Genomic DNA, 20,124 nt, shown 5'->3' on the forward strand with positions numbered 1-20,124 from the left:
AGCGGTTTTCACCAGATCCTTCTTTCCTGATTCAGACCAGATGATGTTTTACTGGAGCTTTTCACTTCACACGACATTAACTGATGGACTGGAGTGGTGTGGATTATTGTGATGTTTTTATCAGCTGTTTGGACTCTCATTCTGACGGCACCCATTCACTACTTTGGTGTAACAAAACGTGCAAACAGAAAATTTACATTCAGAAGATGCCGAATGACTGGTGGATGTAGCTTAGCAGCTTTAGAAGAAATTGTTAGAGATAACACATTATTTAAAAAGGAAAACAAATATATTTGCAGAATTATAGAAAGCTGGATTTATCAAGCCAACGTAAAACCAGGACGACTGAGAAATGCCCAAATCACCAGCACAGAAGCACTGACATCTGAAACAGACTGGACTTCATTTATTTTCCGATAAGCAGCACATTTACACATTAGCATCATGAGAAGCAGAGTAAGAGTGTGTCAGATATTAATGTTCAAAAGAGACTTATATCTCTGGGAGACAGCCTTGAATCACAACACATAAAAAATGAAAAAAAATAATAATAATAATGACTAGACAAAACAAAACCACTGGTCCACAGATTCTCTAAAAACAACATATTTGCTAAACCAAACATGCTCAGATTTGTGAATCCGCTATCAGTCCCACAGTTCAGAAGGTGTTTTTGATCTTTGAAGCCACGAGGACCAGGATCTCTCCGATGTTCTTCTGCCAGTTGAGAACGTGTTTGGATTCAGCGCACCACAGCTCACCGTGCCGCGGCTCTGCGTTCTCACAGCGCTTCTTCACCTCCTGCTGCTGCTCCTGAGAGACAGAACAACACCAGAGTCAGGAGACGGGACACAGCAAAGCAGAACATCCTCCAAAACACCTCTTTTCGTCTTCCACCAAAGGAATCAGTGAAATGAGATGATGAAGAAATGACAGAATTTACATTTTTGGATGAAGAACTTCATTCCAAGTGTCTGTGCCTAAACTAGTTAGTAACTTATTATCGCATAACAGCAGCAAAACGTCTTACTTCTGTGCCGTGCTGAAGCTCAAACTTGTAGAAGAACGCCCAGGTGTCGCCCAAGTCTGGTTCGATCTTTACCGTCCGCAGAAACCACTCTCGTGCCTTTGTTATCTTCCTCTCGCTCCAAAACAGTCTGCAGGATACACAAACACAGAAATGGTATCAATGGAACTAAAAAGTTCGGACCGTTTTTGTCAAACAAGCAAAAAAAAAAAAAAATAAGGGAGGAATGTGGGTGGGTAAACTGGAAACAGGGAGAAGTTTGGCAAGAGCCGGGTCAGGAGACTTACTTGGCCACAGCCAGAAGCACATGAGGATCATGTTCACACTTCTTCAGAGCGTCAACACTCTTGGTCTTGCGTTGAGGCCTGGCCTCCAAGAACACGGCTTCAGCCCACAGGATACCTGACAGGAAGAAGCAAAGGTTGAGGGGTGAAAGTGTGCCGAGGCTCCTGACGGATCAGTTCAGGGCTGAAGAAAGCGTGGCTTACCAGAGTTAGGACACTCCTGAAGGGCTTTGGCCATGAGCGTGTTGGAGATGTTTTTCAATCCAGCTCTGTATTCAAGTCGGACAGACTCCAGCCTGCCAAAGAAATTGAGATCGTTGTATATAAAATAGCATTGTTTTGGTGAGATTTTCAAGGACTTGTCAAGTAATTATTGCATGTACTTTTCAACGCAAAGTAGTTCTGTCAGTAAGTCTTAGATGGATCCAAGTTGTTCATGCCAAGCTGTCAATCAGACAGCACCCAGAGGTGAATGAACACGTGCTACGGTGATGAGGGCTGGGCTCATGAATATTAATGAAGTGGCATGCTCATCCCAGCAGAGTTTCACTCTAAAAAGAGTTCCTAATGATCTCGAAGCACTTGATTAGCTGGTTCAGGTTCAGAGTTTATGTGAGGCTCGGACCAAAATCAGCTGGAAAGGGTCCATCCAGGAACAGGACTGGAAACCCCTACACTTAAAACCCAGCTTAAGTGATTTGCAAAAATAGTTTTTATTACCAATTAGTTGCTAGGAAGCTAGCATATGGAAAAGGCATTCCTCATGAATATTTTTAAGGTTATGTGACTGAATTGTTCTGGAGTATTCTGTGACAATGTCATCAATCTAGTTAATATTCATTAGCTAAGCCACTGTCATAGTAGTATTTATCCTTATGCCACTTGTCTATTAATTTTGTCATAAAGAAACATTCAAAAAGTATAATTAGCTACTCTTTCGTATAGGCTTTGTACAAGTACATTTGACCAGTTTTATGTTAATATTGATATACTATTAGGGATGTAATGATACTGAAATCTCACAATATGATAGTATGAAGTAGTATGATATGAAGTCCATGATACAATTTTATTTTATATAAATATAATATTTTCATTACATGCTTTTATCTTCTTTTGTAATGTAGCTTTATTTAATTGCAGTTAGTTTGAGTAATTTCAGTACCACATTTTACGGACTATAAGTCGCACATGATTAGAAGTCACATCAGTCCAAAAATACGTCATGATGAGGAAAAAAAAACAAATATAAGTCGCATTTATTTAGAACCAAGCACCAAGAGAAAACATTACCGTCTACAGCCACGAGAGGGCGCTCTGTGTCTTCAGTGTAGACTACAGGAGCAGCATAGAGCGCCCTCTCGCGGCTGGAGACGGTAATGTTTTCTCTTGGTTCATTTCTCTCGATTCGTGTCAAATTAATTTTGATAAATAAGTCGCACCTGACTATAAGTCGCAGGACCAGCCAAACTATGAAAAAAAGTGCGACTTATAGTCCGGAAAATATGGTACTTATTTAATTTAGATGCTGAGAACTAGGGCTGGGACGATAAATCAATGCACCGCAATTCCTCTGGAATCATTTCTGAGCTTAAATTTTAACAGCAGATGGCGCTCTAATCTAGTTATCCACACACTCAAATGCTCATGAAGAAGAGTGCTTGTGCGTTCGGCTGAGTCATGTAATTTCCCTTGATCTTAGAATGCTTTTATGATGCAAGATTAATATAAACACAGCCAACTGAGAACACCTTTGTAATAGCGCTTTTTGAATTTTATGAATGATTATTTTAGGTTCAAGTGTGTGTAATGATTTGGAAACGAGCAGAGTACGGGTGTTTCTAAAGCATGCAGTGCCGTCTGCTGTTAAAATTTACGATCAGAATCGATTCAAGAAAGAATCGCGATGCATTCGGAAAATCTCAGAATCTACGCTGTATCATTTCTCGATTCGCGATGCATCGATTTATTTTCCCAGCCCTACTGAGAACATATAAAGTTTTGACATTTAAAGCCAAGTAGCTTTAGTTCTGGTTACCAATAACATCACTGAATTTGTCATGGTTTCTCACCAGATCTCAGGGGTTTGTGGATTCTTGAGGCGAGCTTTCTCTAAGATGGCTCGAGCGCGTGTGAGCTGCCCGACTCTCTCTTCCAGCCGAGACAGGAGCAGCCATAATGACATGGAGTGAGGACACTTCTTCAGCTGAACGGACACAGCAGAGAGAAGCCATTAGAGGAACACCATCATCACTAATGCCCACTGAAAAATGATTGATCCTAATATTATACAGAACAGAATTTAATTATAGCACGGCATCTTCTCCAGAGCCCATAAACGTACTCCCTGGTTGTAGGCCTCTCGTGCTTTATCGATGTTCTCTGACTGCTCCTCGATCTGTCCTCTCATCATCCAGAGTTTAGGGAAATCCTCATAGTGCTTCAGGGCCTCGGTACAAAGCTCATGTGCCGCCTCAATATTCCCCAGCACCCACTCCAGCCTCACCGACTTCATAAACACCTGCGAGCGGCACACAGAAAACACTTATGACAACTCATTTAAAGCTTTTAACATCATTTATTAAGGATGTGTAAGATGCATAAAGGTGTTCTTGAGTGCAAACAAACAGCCAGAGAGATTTTCATAATCCTTTTCCCGTATGAAGCTCACATGGCTAGTTTCCATAGATGCAGGAAAAACATAAGTGTATTTTATTTTTTTTGATAACATTATCACTTATGAGGAATCCTGCCAAGTGCTTGAGGTACATTTGATCCGGTGATATTTGTCTAGATGCTGACACTCTTTCCTGGAGCCAAGAGTTAAACAAGCCCAGGCAAGAGGCCATTCTAACACCTTCCATCTGCACCATTTACTCCCAAAAATCCCACGCTCCTTTATAGTGTGCAGAGCAAGCACATCTGCTGTGAGGAGGTTACCATCCACTTACAGACCTCGTTTGACACAATCAGCTTCTGGTGCATCGGTCTCACATGTTCATTCTCTGACGCAGAGTCAACATCAGGGTTTTTAAGGTCATTTTAGTCACATCTCACAGCTGAACTTTATATGCAAAGTCGAAAATAGCTTTCGGTTTCTCTATGTGAGTGTGGGGTAAAGTAACAACCTTAAAAACTGCTAAATGATAATAGATTTAGGTTTTTTATTATTTTTTTTATAAACAAAAACCACACACACACACACACATGTATATATTCACACTATATATATATATATATAAAATGTCTAAATGTAATATATCAGTGACTGTTATATTTAACTGAAAAACATAAAAAAACTTTTCTCCTTTCTTAAAGTCAAACATTAAGTGATATTAGATATATATTTTGTACTTTTTTTTTTACTTCAGCAGTTTGAATAGGAACATTTCTCATTTAGTTTAACTTGTATTACAAGAACTAAAACTGAAGTAAAAACTAATTTAAATTATATGGACTTAAAATAAATTAATTTAAAATATTAAAGCTTCAAAAAGAAAGTATTAAATTAAGCATTGTATACTTATTTTAATTATGAAATTATATACTATTAAAATGTATTAAGAAAATTTAACAGGCTCTTAATTATACTATAATCAAGCGTCTTATTAAAATAGTAGTTGTGTGGAAAAGTGTCAGATGCTTTGGGCTAAACCACCGCAGACTTAAGCTGATCAATCATTTTCTGAATATTAAAGCTTTTACCTTGATGGTTTAATATAATTATGTTTTGCAGAGCAACCTGAGTGTGCTTTAGCAAAAAAAAAAAAAAAAAATCTAATTTAACTGAAATGAAAATGAGTCACATTCAGTGATGACACAACTAAACCCTTCATTTGACATGGCGCCTAATGTAATCCAATTCGTCAGTGGGACACTTTTTAGATGAAATATTATTAGGATTATTAGTTCAACCTTGAACCTAGCCTCATCTCGCACAGCCTAGTTTCATGCACAATCCTGATATGGATACCAGCAAAATGGCCAAAGGCCTTGAACTAGCCATGCCTTGGTAAACCGTCTTCCCACTAGCGTCCCATTCAACACTGTTGCACAATCACTTCTGCAGGGTGACTCACCCCTCATCTACTGATCTCATCACTTATCTCTGGCAATCAAAACAAGAGAAATCATAACATGCAGAACCGAAACGATGTGTTCCCAGCAGACGGGTGTCCCCAGCATGACACAGCAGCGGTTACATCTATTTGACACTCAAGGGCCCGCTCACCCTGGCGGTGGGGGCGCTGCTGCGGGCCTTGGCCAGCAGCCTGCGCGCTCTCTCGTACTCGTTATTCTCCGATTCCAGCTTGACGGCAGCCAGCCAGATCTCCTCACTGTTGGGGTTAGCCTGACACCAAGAGAAAACCAGAAAGAGGCGGGATGAGTTTTATCTGGCCATCGTCCCAGTCAACACTTAAGATACAGTAAAAGCTGCTTAGTTTCAGGAAATAAGCCCTGAAATGCAGTTTAGAGTTCTGCTTCTTTAATTTGACGTTTTGCATACAGTTCTTGCATGTTTGGTGCTCTTTCAGTTAAGTCAATGTTATGACTAAGTCAACACTGAATCAAAAGTTTCTGTTGTTTTTTCACACCTACTTGTGAGGGAATCTAAATGAATTTGAACCGTTTCTATTTATCTACTTTAAATGAATATTCGGTAATGATGCATTACACTTTTCAAAAGAGACCATAATGTATTTTAGACTTTAAATCAAAGTATCAACATTTCAAATGAATGCTGTTCTTCTGAACACTCTATGCATCAGATTAATGTGCATATATCCTGAATAAATGCATGGTTTCCACAAAAAGGTAATCTGATATGTTTCCTAAAGCAGCAAATGAGCATATCTGACACTGAAGACCGGAGTAACCATAGTCAAAATTCAGATTTGCATCAGAAATACATTACATCTTAAATCGTACTAAAATAGAAAAAGAGTCATTTTAAATTCACAATTCTTTTAAAACATTTAAATAATGTTATCAAGCCTGAACTTTTGAACTGTAATCTATCCGTTAACAGTTCATATTAAATAAATAAAAGCGAGTGAATCAAGAATGAAGCCAACCACTGTGCTTCACAGGCCTTTTGTGAAATGCTTTTGTACAAATCCAGCACAAAGAAATATATCTTGTGCTGTTGCTTCATCATGACAATGCTTTCAATAACGATGCTTGCTACAAATAATGCAGTCATGGGGCTTGAAGAGCTGAAGGGGAGCGACACTCACCTGGAAAGCCAAAGCCAGGATACTTCTGGCTGCAGGAACATCGCCCGCTAACCATTTCGATTTAGCACCCATTAGCCATAACACCTCAGCCTTAGGACAATGAGCCACGGCCCTCTGTAACAGAGCCTCCAACGACTCTCTGAGAGAGAGAGAGAGACAGAGACAGAGAGAGAGAGAGAGATTTAGAACAATGAACATAACTATGGAATACTATCAAAAGATTAGATTAGGATTGGCTTCAATAACAGCAAGTGTTCTGATCTAGAACCATTTTAAATGAGCAAGCTCCAATTGGCCTCATTGCCTTCCTGCCTCCAGCCAATAAAAGCAGACTTCAATCATGTCGGGCTGTGTGTAGAGAGCCAGTGAGTATTTCTCACCGTGTACCGTGGTTCTTCTCAAAGTAAGCGGCTCTCAGCCAGACGCTCTTCTTGCTGGGGAAGACCTGGAGCGCATGAGCGTAGATGGCCCGCGCACACTCCAGAGCGCCATGAGCCACACACTACGACAAAACACAACCAATCAGCAGCAGATATCACAGTGACAGTGTGCATTAGTGCTCGCCCACAAAACAACACTATGCACTTAATGGCTTTATTGAGTTCAAAAACTAGTCGCATGAACCATTTCAAGAGACGTAATCAAATTAGTTATTTATAGGAAATTTATTTTAAGTTTATTGCAACTACGGATATAAAGACAAGGGGTTCACTGCGGGGTTGTTGTTGTTTTTTTTTGGAGATTTGCTCTTCTCTACTTTCTGATTAGTGCAATTTTTCTGTACAGAATCATGAGTAATGTAATTTTTACCACAAATTCAGATTGAATCAGAAGAAATCATTTGAAATAATGTAAATAAAGAGCCTCAATGAAAAATACTGATTTACAACTACAAAGCTCACACTACTTATATCTGTTTTTAAAGGCTTGCAAGTTATTGCTAAAAATCCCTTTAGAAAAATGTATGTAGTTTTACTTGTAACACGACCAAACTAACGGTAAAAGATAAAAAGACATTAAAGGGACAGTTCATCCAATGAAATGAAAATTATCCTCATTTACTCACCCTCATGTTGTTCCAAACCAATGTGAGTTTCTTTCTTCTGCTGAACACAAGAGATGATATTTTGAAGAGAGACAAGCAGTTGCTTGAAGCCATTGACTACTATAGTATGGGGAAAAAAATGGCTACCGGCAACTGTCTGCTCACTATTCTTTAAAATATCTTTTTTGTGTTTAACAGAACAAAGGCATTAATGCATTTTCATCTTTGGGTGAACTATCCCTTTAAATGTTCTGATATAAATTGTTATTATCATAGTTCAATGATCAGAAATGTCTGTAATAAGCGATCAGGTGGTGCTGAATGAAAGCAGAATGTGGGAGTGTAAAGGTGAGAGGATGTTTACACTGTCTGCGTCCTCCATCCATGTGTGTTTGCAGTCCTCCTCTTCAATGCCAATCCCAATCACCGCTCTGATCACAGCCTGACATGTGGCCACGCTGCCAGCCTTATCACACTCCTCTGCATCCTGAGACAGACACCAGCTTTGAATTAACACTTCCTGATATAATATTTTTCTTTTTCTTATGACAATGCAACTTAACTGAGAAACCTGATCCTGTCCTTATGGAATCTGTCTTTGCATATATGCATTGCACATTTGAAACCATTGAGTATTTAGTCAAGCATGTCACTGAGCCATCTGAGCTCTTAAAGATTGAGATGTCAGACCTGAATCCACTGCTCGCGGTTGATCTCCACGCCGTTGGCCCTGAGGGAGGTGATGGCTCTGTCGATGATCTTCTCCACCATCTGTGTGTTTCCGTTGGCCTCCTCCAGCTTGGCAGCGGTGATCCAGATATGGCGGTCGGTGGGAATGTTTTCACGGGCCTTGTTCAGAACACGACGGGCATTCTCATAGGTTTCTAACCGGGCCAGAGCCAGCCAGAGCTACGGAGGACAAGCACAACAGAGCTGTCTGATTTATGGGCCATAAAGAGGTTTATGGGTTCTGGCTGATTAAGGTGGTGTGTGTACCTCAACGCTGGTCGGACAGCACTCGACTGCTCTGCTCAACATGATCCTTGCATCCTCTGGCTCCTCCAGCTCAACAGCGATCTTCCACAAACGCACCGACTTCGACACATTCTCCAGAGCTGTGGAGACATGTAGATATCGGGAAAAAAGGAAGTATACAGACACAAAGTTTTTTAATGATTAAACAAAAATGATCAAGCATCACATTACTCCTGTTTGGGATTATTTGAACTAGATCTCTAAATAACAATAAATAAGTATAAAAAGTTCAAGTTATCTGATATCTTAAGAGACTAACTGACTCATGGGGGTCTGGAGAGGTCCGTTGAATGATATTTAGGGATGTAATGATTAACCACAAGCTGGTTGAAAATTGATTCAAACATGAGGATTCAAATCAGTTGAGTTGCAAAACAAATCGCAAGTCATTTTAGGGTAGGAGTTTATATGAATGCATGTCTGAGGGGAACTTACCGTCTTTAGAAAAGGTATATTGTCTTTTCATCTTGTCTCTGTGTAACGCATATTAAAGTTCATAAGTGCAGTGCTGTTTTGTTTACAGCGGAAACCAAGGAAACGCTTCAAGCTCCACCTGCTGGCAGAGAGTGAATCTGCGTCTCGTTCAGTTCGTCTGCCGTTTCTGTTTCTGTTTCATGCTGATATTTTTAAGTATAGTTTCACAAAACTGAAGTCTAATCATTCTGTTTTTGCTTCAAATTAAATTAAAAACTGCTCATGTTGCATGTGTGCAGAAACTTGGTTTTCTATTGTTTACAATAGCAAAGAAACACTGCTTTGAAACCAAGCCAACGTCTATACTAACATCCTAAAGTGTAAAAACTAAGGTTTAAACAACTCCAGGAGCTCAAATACTAAATGAAAATGTTGTATAAAACAATAAACCACGAATTTCAGCCTAATAAATGATTATGCATGTTATACATAAATCTGGTGTTTGTTTATCAGTCTGGCTATAGCGCCGTCTGCAAAAGCAGTTAAAGTGATGGGTAGACTAAAGCTGGGCTCAGGTGGTTGTGCTGTGGGATGTGTTTCCCATACATTTATTTATTTGTGGTGCTCACAATATAAAAACTGACTGATTTTCCAAAAGGTTTTGTTGAATAAACATGAGCTTGTACTGTACCTTTAAAGATCAAAACGAGGCGCGGGTGTTTTTATATCACTGTATTTCTGAAGAAAGACTATCTTTAATTAGTCTATACATTTTTTTATGTAATTAACATTTCGTCTTGCATGTTATATGCCGGATAAAATAGCATTTGTAAGCTCAGTGCTGCATTGTGTAGAGCAGTTAATGGGGAAACCTCTGTTCTTCCCGCTTTAAAGCACCTCCTGCTGGCAGATAATTAATTAGCATTTTCAGTAAATCTGATTTATGCGGCAAACTGATTTTGCTTTTCATCAAAAAGCCACCATCTACTCTTGAGGGACTACTTAGCCGTTACTGATTCTATTCCTCCGGAAGTAAAGTTAGGGCCACAAAAGCGTGCACGCACAGTAACGTTTGTTTATGTTGTTGCCGTTGAATCCGTCTACACATTCACATTCACTCCTCAGGTTTGCAAGAAACACATGAATGGCCAATTTCAATGGGCAAGCACTCAAACGTTCTCCAGAAAATGCAAAAACCACTGCTGTGCAAACACTTATTATGAATCACGTCATTAATTATAATCAAACGGTTACAAAAATTAAATCTTTATTGACAACTAATTCCCTCTCATCACTTTACAGAGTTAACAAGCTGATCAAGGCAGAGACATTGATGAAGTAGAACAGTCAGCCTGTTTAAAGAGATACTTCATTACAAGGGGGAGATTCAGGACGTTTTAACAAGCTGAGACGGATAGAGTTTTCATACATAACTAACAATTCATCTGTCACTGTCACACAGGTATGCAGGTTGAAAAAAAGCAGGTGACAGTGGAAAGAGAAACCTAAAGAGGAGTGGAGGAAGAGAGACAGACAGAGAGGCACTGACCTTTCCTGAGCACTCGTTTCTTGGCCCTGATGTCCGTCTCGAGCTCCGCAGCTCTGATATAGATGCGCACAGACTGAGGGAGGTGACGCACCGCCTGGGCAACTACTGCCTTCGCCGTGTCTCCGGGCTGCAGCCGGGCGGCTTCCAGCCAAACATCCTCACTCTGCACAGACAACACACACACACACACACACGAAGATGAACATAAGACACACAAATAAACACTATATTAACCAGTTAAAGCAGATAACATCTTCAGCAGGGCTCAAGAGAAACAAAAATGATGAGGAAGCCAAAAAATCTATTTAGTTTCGGAATTGGTTAATAAAGAGTCATTCATGAAGTTATGCATGTTTCTGCTTGACTCTGTTTGAATGAATGGCACAGATTTAACACATACTGAAGCACGCGTGACACTCACAGGGTTTTCAGCCTCTTCATTATGTGAGTACATGACCACATAAACACTGCTCTGAGAGTCACTTCATCAGCATTCACCAAGAAATTATCATCATATCACAAAATAAAAACCATAAAGGTCTTCACAGCAACACGACAAAATAAAAGCTTGGTTGACTTGAAGAAACCGTGACAAATACATTAAATGTAATGATAGTATTAATACTACAAATAATTATTAAAAAATAATTTAAGGAATATTTATGTACCAGAATTTAGCAGAAACTGTTTTAATACAAAACACAGTATTTCTGAAACAAAAAAACAAACCAAAAAAATTATTATATAAGACCAATTACTTAGAGATGCTTTTGACTATTACAATTAAATTAAACAATTTAAATGTAATCCAGAAAAACAAATGGAAAATAGAGTATTTGGTAAAAATAAACAAATAAAACTGAATTAAAAAAAAAAATATATATATATATATATATACACACACACACACACACACACACACACACACACACATATATATATCTCATAGGGGCCTTAAAATTAAATTTGTCAAACTTTTAATAAATTGCAGATATCAAATTTATGCTGTCATAATTTCAATTAAACAAGGTTTTTTTTTTTTTTTTTAAATAATGTAATTTCACCATTGAAACAGTAAATGTACTGATCATGTCCCAACATCCTGTCTAAGTGGTCAGCTCTCTCAGGCTTCGAGACACATCCATGTCACTGCTCCGCTGCTGAACTGTGGCGCTCAACTTTGATTAATGAGCCTGCAGAAATTTCCCAACACTTAATGAAGCTGAAAAAGGGCCAAAAGGGCCTGACATTGTTTCCGCTCGCTGTGTTTTCATTCCCAGTTCTTTCTCTCCGAGTCCAAAGTCAGCACTAGTAGACAAATGGACTGGCACAGATTACATGACATGTTGTTCTTGAACCACATTCACAGCATTTTGGGAAGTGGGATTTTGCAGATTGTAAATGTATCACTAAGGCAAGCGGTCAACACAGCAACATTCCTAAAGCTGTAAAATATCCATGACTCATACACACGCTGCCCTCTACTGGACATACAGTAAAGCACTTCCTTTTTACTTCACAGGGACAATCCAACCCAAACCTAATATTCTGTCACACCCTTTTGTGATTAAGAACTTTAAACCATTTTACCATCAGAGTCCCATTTCTAATGTTCATCAAGGTTTCTTGCACCTAGCTTGAGTGAAATAAAAGAAAGAACTGGTGTAATGCTGTTTAAAAAACAAAAACTAAATTTGTTTGGAAAAGATATCAGGCCAAAATTAACTTTCTAGATAACTTTGCACTGGCTAGTAAACACATTCCCATTGGTCTGCAGCGGTGATGTAATAGGGAGGCGTGGCTCTGGGGCTCCGCCTTCTTTGACATGCAGATCTTTCTCTGATACATTTCTTCTGCTCACTTCATCAAGGTCAGACGTGAGAAAAAGCAAGCACACACTGACAAGCAGCTTTATATTAGAAACTGTTGTTGTAAATCGAACTGAAAGTGACATTGACACTGTTTTTTCCCCCATGTTTAATACTGTAAAGCTGCTTGCTATAAATGTGCTGAAGTGCAGAGTAAACATGTCCACACTACTAGCTATGAATCTATCAAAAATTCTAATTTTGACTTGAGTAATAAATTGAATGTCATAAAACATTTGCAAATAAAGCAGTTTCCATCCAACGAGTCAAAAAGAACAGAATCGTCACTTTCTGATAACATAGCACCAACTATCACCAAGAAAAGTAGGAGAAGCCACTTGATATAATAATTTGATGAATAACTTGCACCTCAGAGTGAGCAGATGAACTAAATTAATGCGGCCATTGCTTTGAGGTGGATGCTACCATTTGGGAATGCAGTCGTTTAAGACAATTACATAGAAATAATTTGACGACATTTCTAAAATCATATGTAACTTTTTTGTGCATTTTTTTAGATTTGATGTGCATCTTGGTGTTTCCATCCAGCGGTTTGTCATGCGATACTCCTAACTGTTCATAAAAATAGGTGGATGGAAACACAGCTAATATGGTCAAATGCTTTCTTAATGGCTGTTATTTTTGTTGTGTGCATTTTTGTTTTTGTTTTTGTTTGTTAATGAGAGAAAAACGCACAACACATTTACATGTCAGCTCTCAACAGAGAGTGTGGTGTATGGATGTTCACAAACCATGAAACACTGCTAAGATAATTCAAACTACCTTTTACCTCTAAGACAAACAATAAAAAAATGAAAATTACGTTATTAATAACAAGAGTTGTTCCGATTCCGATACTAGTATCGGAAATATCTCCGATACCACAACAAATTCTGGCATCGGCGAGTACATAAACCCATATACCGATCCGATACCATTTTCTTAAACAAGACCTAGTTATGACCGCTAGCTTTGCCTAACTGCTGCAGGTTCTTCTTCACTGCTCAGAATGCATTGCAAACACAGGAAGTTGTGCTGTGTTGCCACAAGCAAACCCTGTTTAGAGCAGCGAAGAAGAAATGTAAACGCGTTAGCAGCACTGATCTATATAAGACTGGATCGCTCATCGCGTTCTAAACTGCCAACAGACAGTGAAGCTACTTTTATATTATAGATCAGTGGTTAGCACTCAGTATGTCTCTGTAGTACCGGTAGTTACCGACTCCCGAGTATTTTCGGTACCCGCAGCTGCGTTCAGTCGCTTCCGTGTTAGTCAAAGCGCAGGGCTCCAGACATTAGCCGAATATATTTACCAGTGTCTGTGAATATTAAACTGCAAAATACTATTTAAATATTACTCCTGCAAATTCTACATCTCTGTGGGTGACGTGCGCAGATGCGCGGGAGCTCGCTGTTTTGTAGTCTCTGCCGTGTGTCACTATATGAGGACATGAACGCATAAACCGTCACTTCATGAGAATTTACCATTTCATTTGAGAAAACTGTCATATCATAAACACAGACACTCAAAGATCTTCATGGCAGACCATTAAAATAAATGTTTGGTTTAACATGAGTGAAATTGACAATATATTAAAGGGGGGGTGAAATGCTATTTCATGCATACTGAGTTTTTTACACTGTTAAAGAGTTGGATTCCCATGCTAAACATGGACAAAGTTTCAAAAATTAAGTTGTACGTTTGAAAGAGTATTTCGGTTCCAAAAATGCTCCTTCCGGTTTGTCACAAGTTTCGGCAAGTTTTTTTCGAGTATGGCTCTGTGTGACGTTAGATGGAGCGGAATTTCCTTATATGGGTCCTGAGGTCACGTCTGCCGGAAGAGCGTGCGCATTAAGGGACCAGTGGATGGAGTTTATTTTTACAGAGCATCAACGGAGTTGTGCAAGTGTTTTTGTTTGTTCCCTGCATTTGGAAGATGCTTGTTTTACAAACAAGGTCCAGTTTGACGACGGATTTGCGTTTCGTTTATTTCTTAAGGATGATGCAATCCCAACGAAAAAGGGTCACGATCGTGTGTTGAAACCGCAGGCGGTGAGTAAAACTGCTTCAAATATCTCTGCCTCCTTGTTAGTGCGTCCCCTCCCATGCCGGAGACCCGGGTTCGAGCCCCGCTCGTTGCGAGTCGTTGCTGCTGCTGCTCTCGTTCAGTTTCAGCCTCTGGATCTGATTCTGGATCATAAATAAACGGCTGAATCTGACTGTAAGCCATGGTTTGTTTTGGATGATGGTTTTTTTTCCTCACGGTAATGTCACAACTTCCAAACGCTCTCAAAGCAAAAGCCTACTGGCGCTTGTGATTGTTTAGCTCCGCCCACACGTCACGCCTTCAGCCGGTCGTGTTTTTCCGGGAAAAATCGGTACAGACTATTTTTCTCTTACGAATATAATAAAACTAAAGACTTTTTGGAGTTATGAAGGATGCAGTACTACTCTATAGGTACTCAAGATTAACAGGATATTGAGTGAAAACGAGCATTTCACCCCCCCTTTAAGCTACTGTTGTAGCCTACAGTAGATTTAGCTACTGTATGTCTCTATAATAATAATACGTCTCTATTAATAATAATAATTATGCCTAGACGGTTGCTTGTTTTTCACTTGTTTTGTTGTAAAGAGATTATCTGATTAATATATCATTTTTTATATTCCTAGACTTATTTGTTGCAATTTTTTTTATACAGTTATATTTGTATTATTTATATTTTAAAATTAAAATACCTTTTTTAGTTTGCGGTGTTAGATTTTTGGCTGCATTTGAAGTTCTTTTTCGCTTAAGAAAATAAATAATACTGTGAAATTCATGTCAGATAATAAAAATACTGTAATGAATGCAGTAGTTTACCATGTATTTTTTCATGTTTTATTAAAGGATCAGTCTGAAGCACACCATAAAATTATTCTAGCAATGTACACAGGGCTAGTAGTATATACAGCTGTATATACAGATACACACCCAGTTATCGGATCAGTACTCGGTATCGGCCGATACTCTGAGCCCAGGTATCAAAATCGGTATCGGGAAGAGAAAAAGGGTATCAGAACATCTCTATTAATAACTCACCCTCATGTCGTTCCAAACCTCCGTTCATCTTCAGGACACAGTTTAAGATATTTTAGATATAGTCCGAGAGCTCTCAGTCCCTCCATTGAAGCTGTGTGTACGGTATACTGTCCATGTCCAGAAAGGTAAGAAAAACATCATCAAAGTAGTCCATGTGACATCAGAGGGTCATTTAGAATTTTTTGAAGCATCGAAAATACATTTTGGTCCAAAAATAGATAAACGACGACTTTATTCAGCATTGTCTTCTCTTCCGTGTCTGTTGTGAGAGAGTTCAAATCAAAGCAGTCTGGATATCCGGTTCGCGAACGAATCATTCGATGTAACCGGATCTTTTTGAACCAGTTCACCAAATCGAACTGAATCGTTTTAAACTGTTCGCATCTCTAATACGCGTTAATCCACAAATGACTTAAGCGGTTTTAAACTTTTTTAATGTGGCTGAATGTGGAAGAAAACGGTTCACTGGTTCTTTTGTGCTTAACGTAATAACGTCATTGCCGATGAATGCCCTTGTTACATCGTTACATCGAATGATTCGTGAACCGGATATCACAACCTGCTTTGTTTTGAACTCTCTCACAACAGACACGGAAGAGAAGACAATGCTGAATAAAGTCGTAGTTTTTGCTATTTTCGGACCAAATTGTATTTTCGATGCTTCAAAATATTCTAACTGACCCTCTGATGTCACATGGACTACTTTGATGATGTTTTTCTTACCTTTCTGGACATGGACAGTATACCGTACACACAGCTACAATGGAGGGACTGAGAGCTCTCGGACTAAATCTAAAATATCTTAAACTGTGTCCTGAAGATAAACGGAGGTCTTACGGGTTTGGAACGACATGAGGGTGAGTTATTAATGACATAATTTTTGTTTTTGGCTGAACTAACCCTTTAAGTATTTCAGGAACTTGATTTAGTTGTACATCATTTCTTCCTACATTTATGCCTCACCTTGGGACACATCTCAGTGCCTTTCATGATCAGGTTTCTGGCCACCTGCAGCTTCCCGGTCACCTCCTCCAGACGAGCAGAAGCGATCCAGGCCGGAGGGTGATGAGGGTTTGTTTCTCTCACGGACTTCAAGAGGAGACGGGCCTTCTTGATATCACTGCACACACACAGAATCACTTTAGAAGATGCAACACAGACAGCCCAGATATAAAGCTCATGAGGGTAATACACTCGGTACCTGATGTCTCCTCCATGTGTGGGGATCATGGAGTTTAGATCAGTGAGATAGCCTTTAGGATCAACTACTGTCTGTCCACTCACAGAGTCAGACACCTGGAGACACCAACAAAGACTCTGTGAAGACTTCTGTCTTTCTTCAGAATAATTCAGTTTGCCAGCTGTGGTGCATCACCTGACTGAGCCTCATGTCCATCAGAGTGTTTCTGGCCTGTCCGATCTTCCTCATGTCCAGCTCTCCAGCTTCAGGTGTCATGCCTCCTGGGTAGGGTGTGTTCAAGCCCCCTGGGAAGGGTGTCTCCAGCCCAGCAAATTGCTGAAAAAGGAAACAGCTCAATTAGAAATGGCATCGTTTCATATTTTGAATGAAAACTTCAAGTGCAATAGATCCTCTATTGCAATGCATTCTGCTTTGATTAGATTCACTTTCTCTTTATAGACAATGATACACCTGAAAGGTGACGGGATGTTACTCACCCCCTGCAGAGGGTCTACGGAAGTGTGGTTTTCTCCAGTCTTGAGGTGCTTGGCAAAGAAGCTGTCTGGCACAGGTGTGAGCTTCTCATGGCGGGGATTCCTCTGGCGTTTGTTCCTGGCATCACCAACCTCAGGAATACTCAACCATTCGTCCTCTGTGACCTCCGCCAGCTTCCTCTGAGGGGAGAAATAACAGTTTATTTTAAAATGTAGTTCATTCCTGTGATCAAAGCTGAATTTTCAGCATCATTACTCAGTTATTGTCTACTCTGAATCATTGAAACGAGTCATTTTAAAAAAAGAATTCCAAGCGTTTCCTGTTGATGTCAACATGAAACATTAGCATACTGCCCGCCCACTTCTCCCATTGGTCTCAATGAAAATGCAAATTCATTCTTTGCCACTAGGTGCAACTTTTAGAGATTAAAAATAGCTAATTCCCCGGTAACACTGCACACAAAGCAGCACTGCGCTTACAAACACTGCTTTATCAGGCATCACAGGCAAGAAGACATTAAGATGAGAACAAGCGACCAAACACCGCAGATTAACATCACTCAACTGAAGGGTTTAGAAGAATTTATCTTTGAGCAAATTGTTTGGGAGTCGTTGAGTAAGTAAGGTCAAAATAAATGCATATAAGAGAAAGAAAGTATTTTTCGTCCTTGCATACATGTCAACTTGTTGTTGGAGACCAAAATATGAACCTTTCATAACCCATACTAGGTACACTTTAATCTTCTAAATACTAATCATAGGACAAAGTAGCTAGGGAAACATTTTGACAAACAAATCATAATTCAGCAGGACAATGCCCGCCAAGTTACACACAAACCTTTAGATCTGAGAACTGTTGCTGAATTTTGGGCCGCTCCATACGGTATTTCTCGATCTCCTCTTTCTCTCGCAGCTCCCTGCAGACACATCAACAAAATAAGCCAAGAGACGCTACAGAACAACCAACAAGTGCAGATGAGAGATGAAAGTTCACACACACACCTTCTTTCTTTGCGTCTCTCATCCATACGTTTATCCAGAGCGGCGTAGATGGCGTCCGCCTCCTCGTCGTCTTTCTCATACGGCCCACTGGAGAACAGACTGCCTGCGTAACCATTGAACTAGAGCACACAGAGGAAGAGATTCAGGATAATAGTACATATGATGTTTTAATCTTAAAAAGTTATCAATAAAGTGACATAAAATTAGTGCTTTTCCTTTCACTGTGGTCTTAATTGATCCTTATATTTATTAAATATAATTTTTTTATATTCTTTTGTATTTTTTTTTGCATGCAATCACACAGGGGAACAGGTCAACATGACCCTCCTCAGCACAATTCATGATGAACTGCAGGTGTACCTCATCATAGTTGGTGTCATTCAGATCCTCTTCATCCTCCTCTTGGTTCTTCTTCATCTGATCACCCACCGTCCTCTTCCCAGGAGGTGCGTGGCGATCATCCACGGGGTCATTGGCATCACGAGCGGGACCGATATCTGATCGCGTGGTGAAACCTGTGGCACTGAGAAGCACAGCACATCACAACTCAGTACATAACACAAGATACTACGATATATACTACCGGTCAACAGTTTGGAACAGTAACCATTATTAATGTAACTGAAAGAAGCCTCTTATGTTCACCAAGGCTGCATTTTTCTTGATCAAAAGTACAGCATAATCAATAATATTGTGAAATATTATTACAATTTAAAATAACTGCTTCTTCAGGAGAATATATTTTAAAATTTATTTTATTTCTGTAATGCAAAGCTGAATTTTCAGCATCATTGCTCCAGTCTTCAGTGTCACATGATCATTCAGAAATCAATCTGATATAGTGATTTGCTGCTAAAGAAAAATTTCTGATTATTGTTGAGAAGATGTTAATATTAATCTGGAGACTGGAGTAACAGCTGCAGAAAATTCAGCTTTGAAACACAGGTATAAATTAAATATGTATATGTATTCAAATAGAAAGCAATTAATGAATGTTTGTATTGTATTTTTGATAAATAAATACAACCTTGGAAACTTTTTTTTTTACCAAAGTTTTAAAGTAGTGTAAATAACAAAAACACAAGACAATATAAGGCATCATAACATATTACTATAATGTGACATTTTTAAATAAAGACACAACACAATACGTAACACATTACAACAACCTCAAGACAACAGATAACACAACAACGAAGCATCAACGAAGCATCAACGAAACATCACGACACACAACACACGACACACGACACACAACACAGCGTTCTTAACTGTTTACAGCTGCCTGCAAATCAGGCGTCATTATTCATTATTATTGTAATGATTAACACCGTGATTAATGCTGCTCTAGACCGTCATGATCATATGTTTGTGTGTGTTGGGCTCTCACCCTCGTCCCAGTCCGGGTACGTATCCCAGCGGCGCAGACATGCCGAGGAACGGCTTCTTCTTCTTATTCAAGCCGCCCATGAGCGGAGAGGCGAGCGGCATCGCCGGTGCTCCCCCCGCGGCCCCTCCGGTCCCCCCGGACGCGGCTTTGCCTGCAGTTTTCGCGGGGTGTTTCGCTGTAGCGCTCGCCATTGTTGCGCTGCTGACAACACGCTTCACTTCCGGCACAACAAAAGACGCGCTTCCGGTGACATAAAAGTCTGCTTTTAAAATACTGTAGTTGCCCTGTAGCGCCCTCACAGGACAGGCAGTGTGAAGTAACTTGACCTAAATTCACCTGCTTTTTGTGCTTTTGTTGCGAGTTACATGATTCTGTCATAACTGAAACAAGATTATATAACACGCAAAATAATAATAATAATCATACTAATAATCATAATAATAATAATAATCAGTGTTCGAACTATACCGTGTCCTTTGGGGGAGCCCACTTCTTTTTTTTTGGGGGGGGGGGGGG

At 39.6% G+C, this 20,124-nt stretch overlaps 1 protein-coding gene across 1 annotated transcript; it reads right to left on the reverse strand.

Moving 5' to 3' along the window:
* Nucleotides 1-384: 384 nt before the first annotated feature.
* On the reverse strand, nucleotides 385-19,849 carry prpf6 (PRP6 pre-mRNA processing factor 6 homolog (S. cerevisiae)). The gene is made up of 21 exons (XM_052594473.1): nucleotides 19,609-19,849; nucleotides 18,579-18,741; nucleotides 18,219-18,337; nucleotides 18,055-18,133; nucleotides 17,220-17,396; nucleotides 16,918-17,058; nucleotides 16,744-16,838; nucleotides 16,506-16,662; nucleotides 10,592-10,754; nucleotides 8,590-8,708; nucleotides 8,284-8,502; nucleotides 7,958-8,080; nucleotides 6,929-7,050; nucleotides 6,549-6,687; nucleotides 5,543-5,662; nucleotides 3,656-3,832; nucleotides 3,384-3,517; nucleotides 1,516-1,607; nucleotides 1,315-1,429; nucleotides 1,031-1,157; nucleotides 385-813 (listed from the first exon to the last, which is right to left on the reverse strand). The coding sequence occupies exons 1-21, from the start codon at nucleotides 19,797-19,799 to the stop codon at nucleotides 661-663; spliced, it is 2,925 nt and encodes a 974-aa protein (XP_052450433.1). The 5' UTR covers nucleotides 19,800-19,849; the 3' UTR covers nucleotides 385-660.
* Between the last annotated feature and the right edge of the window lie 275 nt (nucleotides 19,850-20,124).

Source organism: Carassius gibelio, chromosome B23, assembly GCF_023724105.1.
Source record: "Carassius gibelio isolate Cgi1373 ecotype wild population from Czech Republic chromosome B23, carGib1.2-hapl.c, whole genome shotgun sequence".
Lineage (NCBI taxonomy): Eukaryota > Metazoa > Chordata > Actinopteri > Cypriniformes > Cyprinidae > Carassius > Carassius gibelio.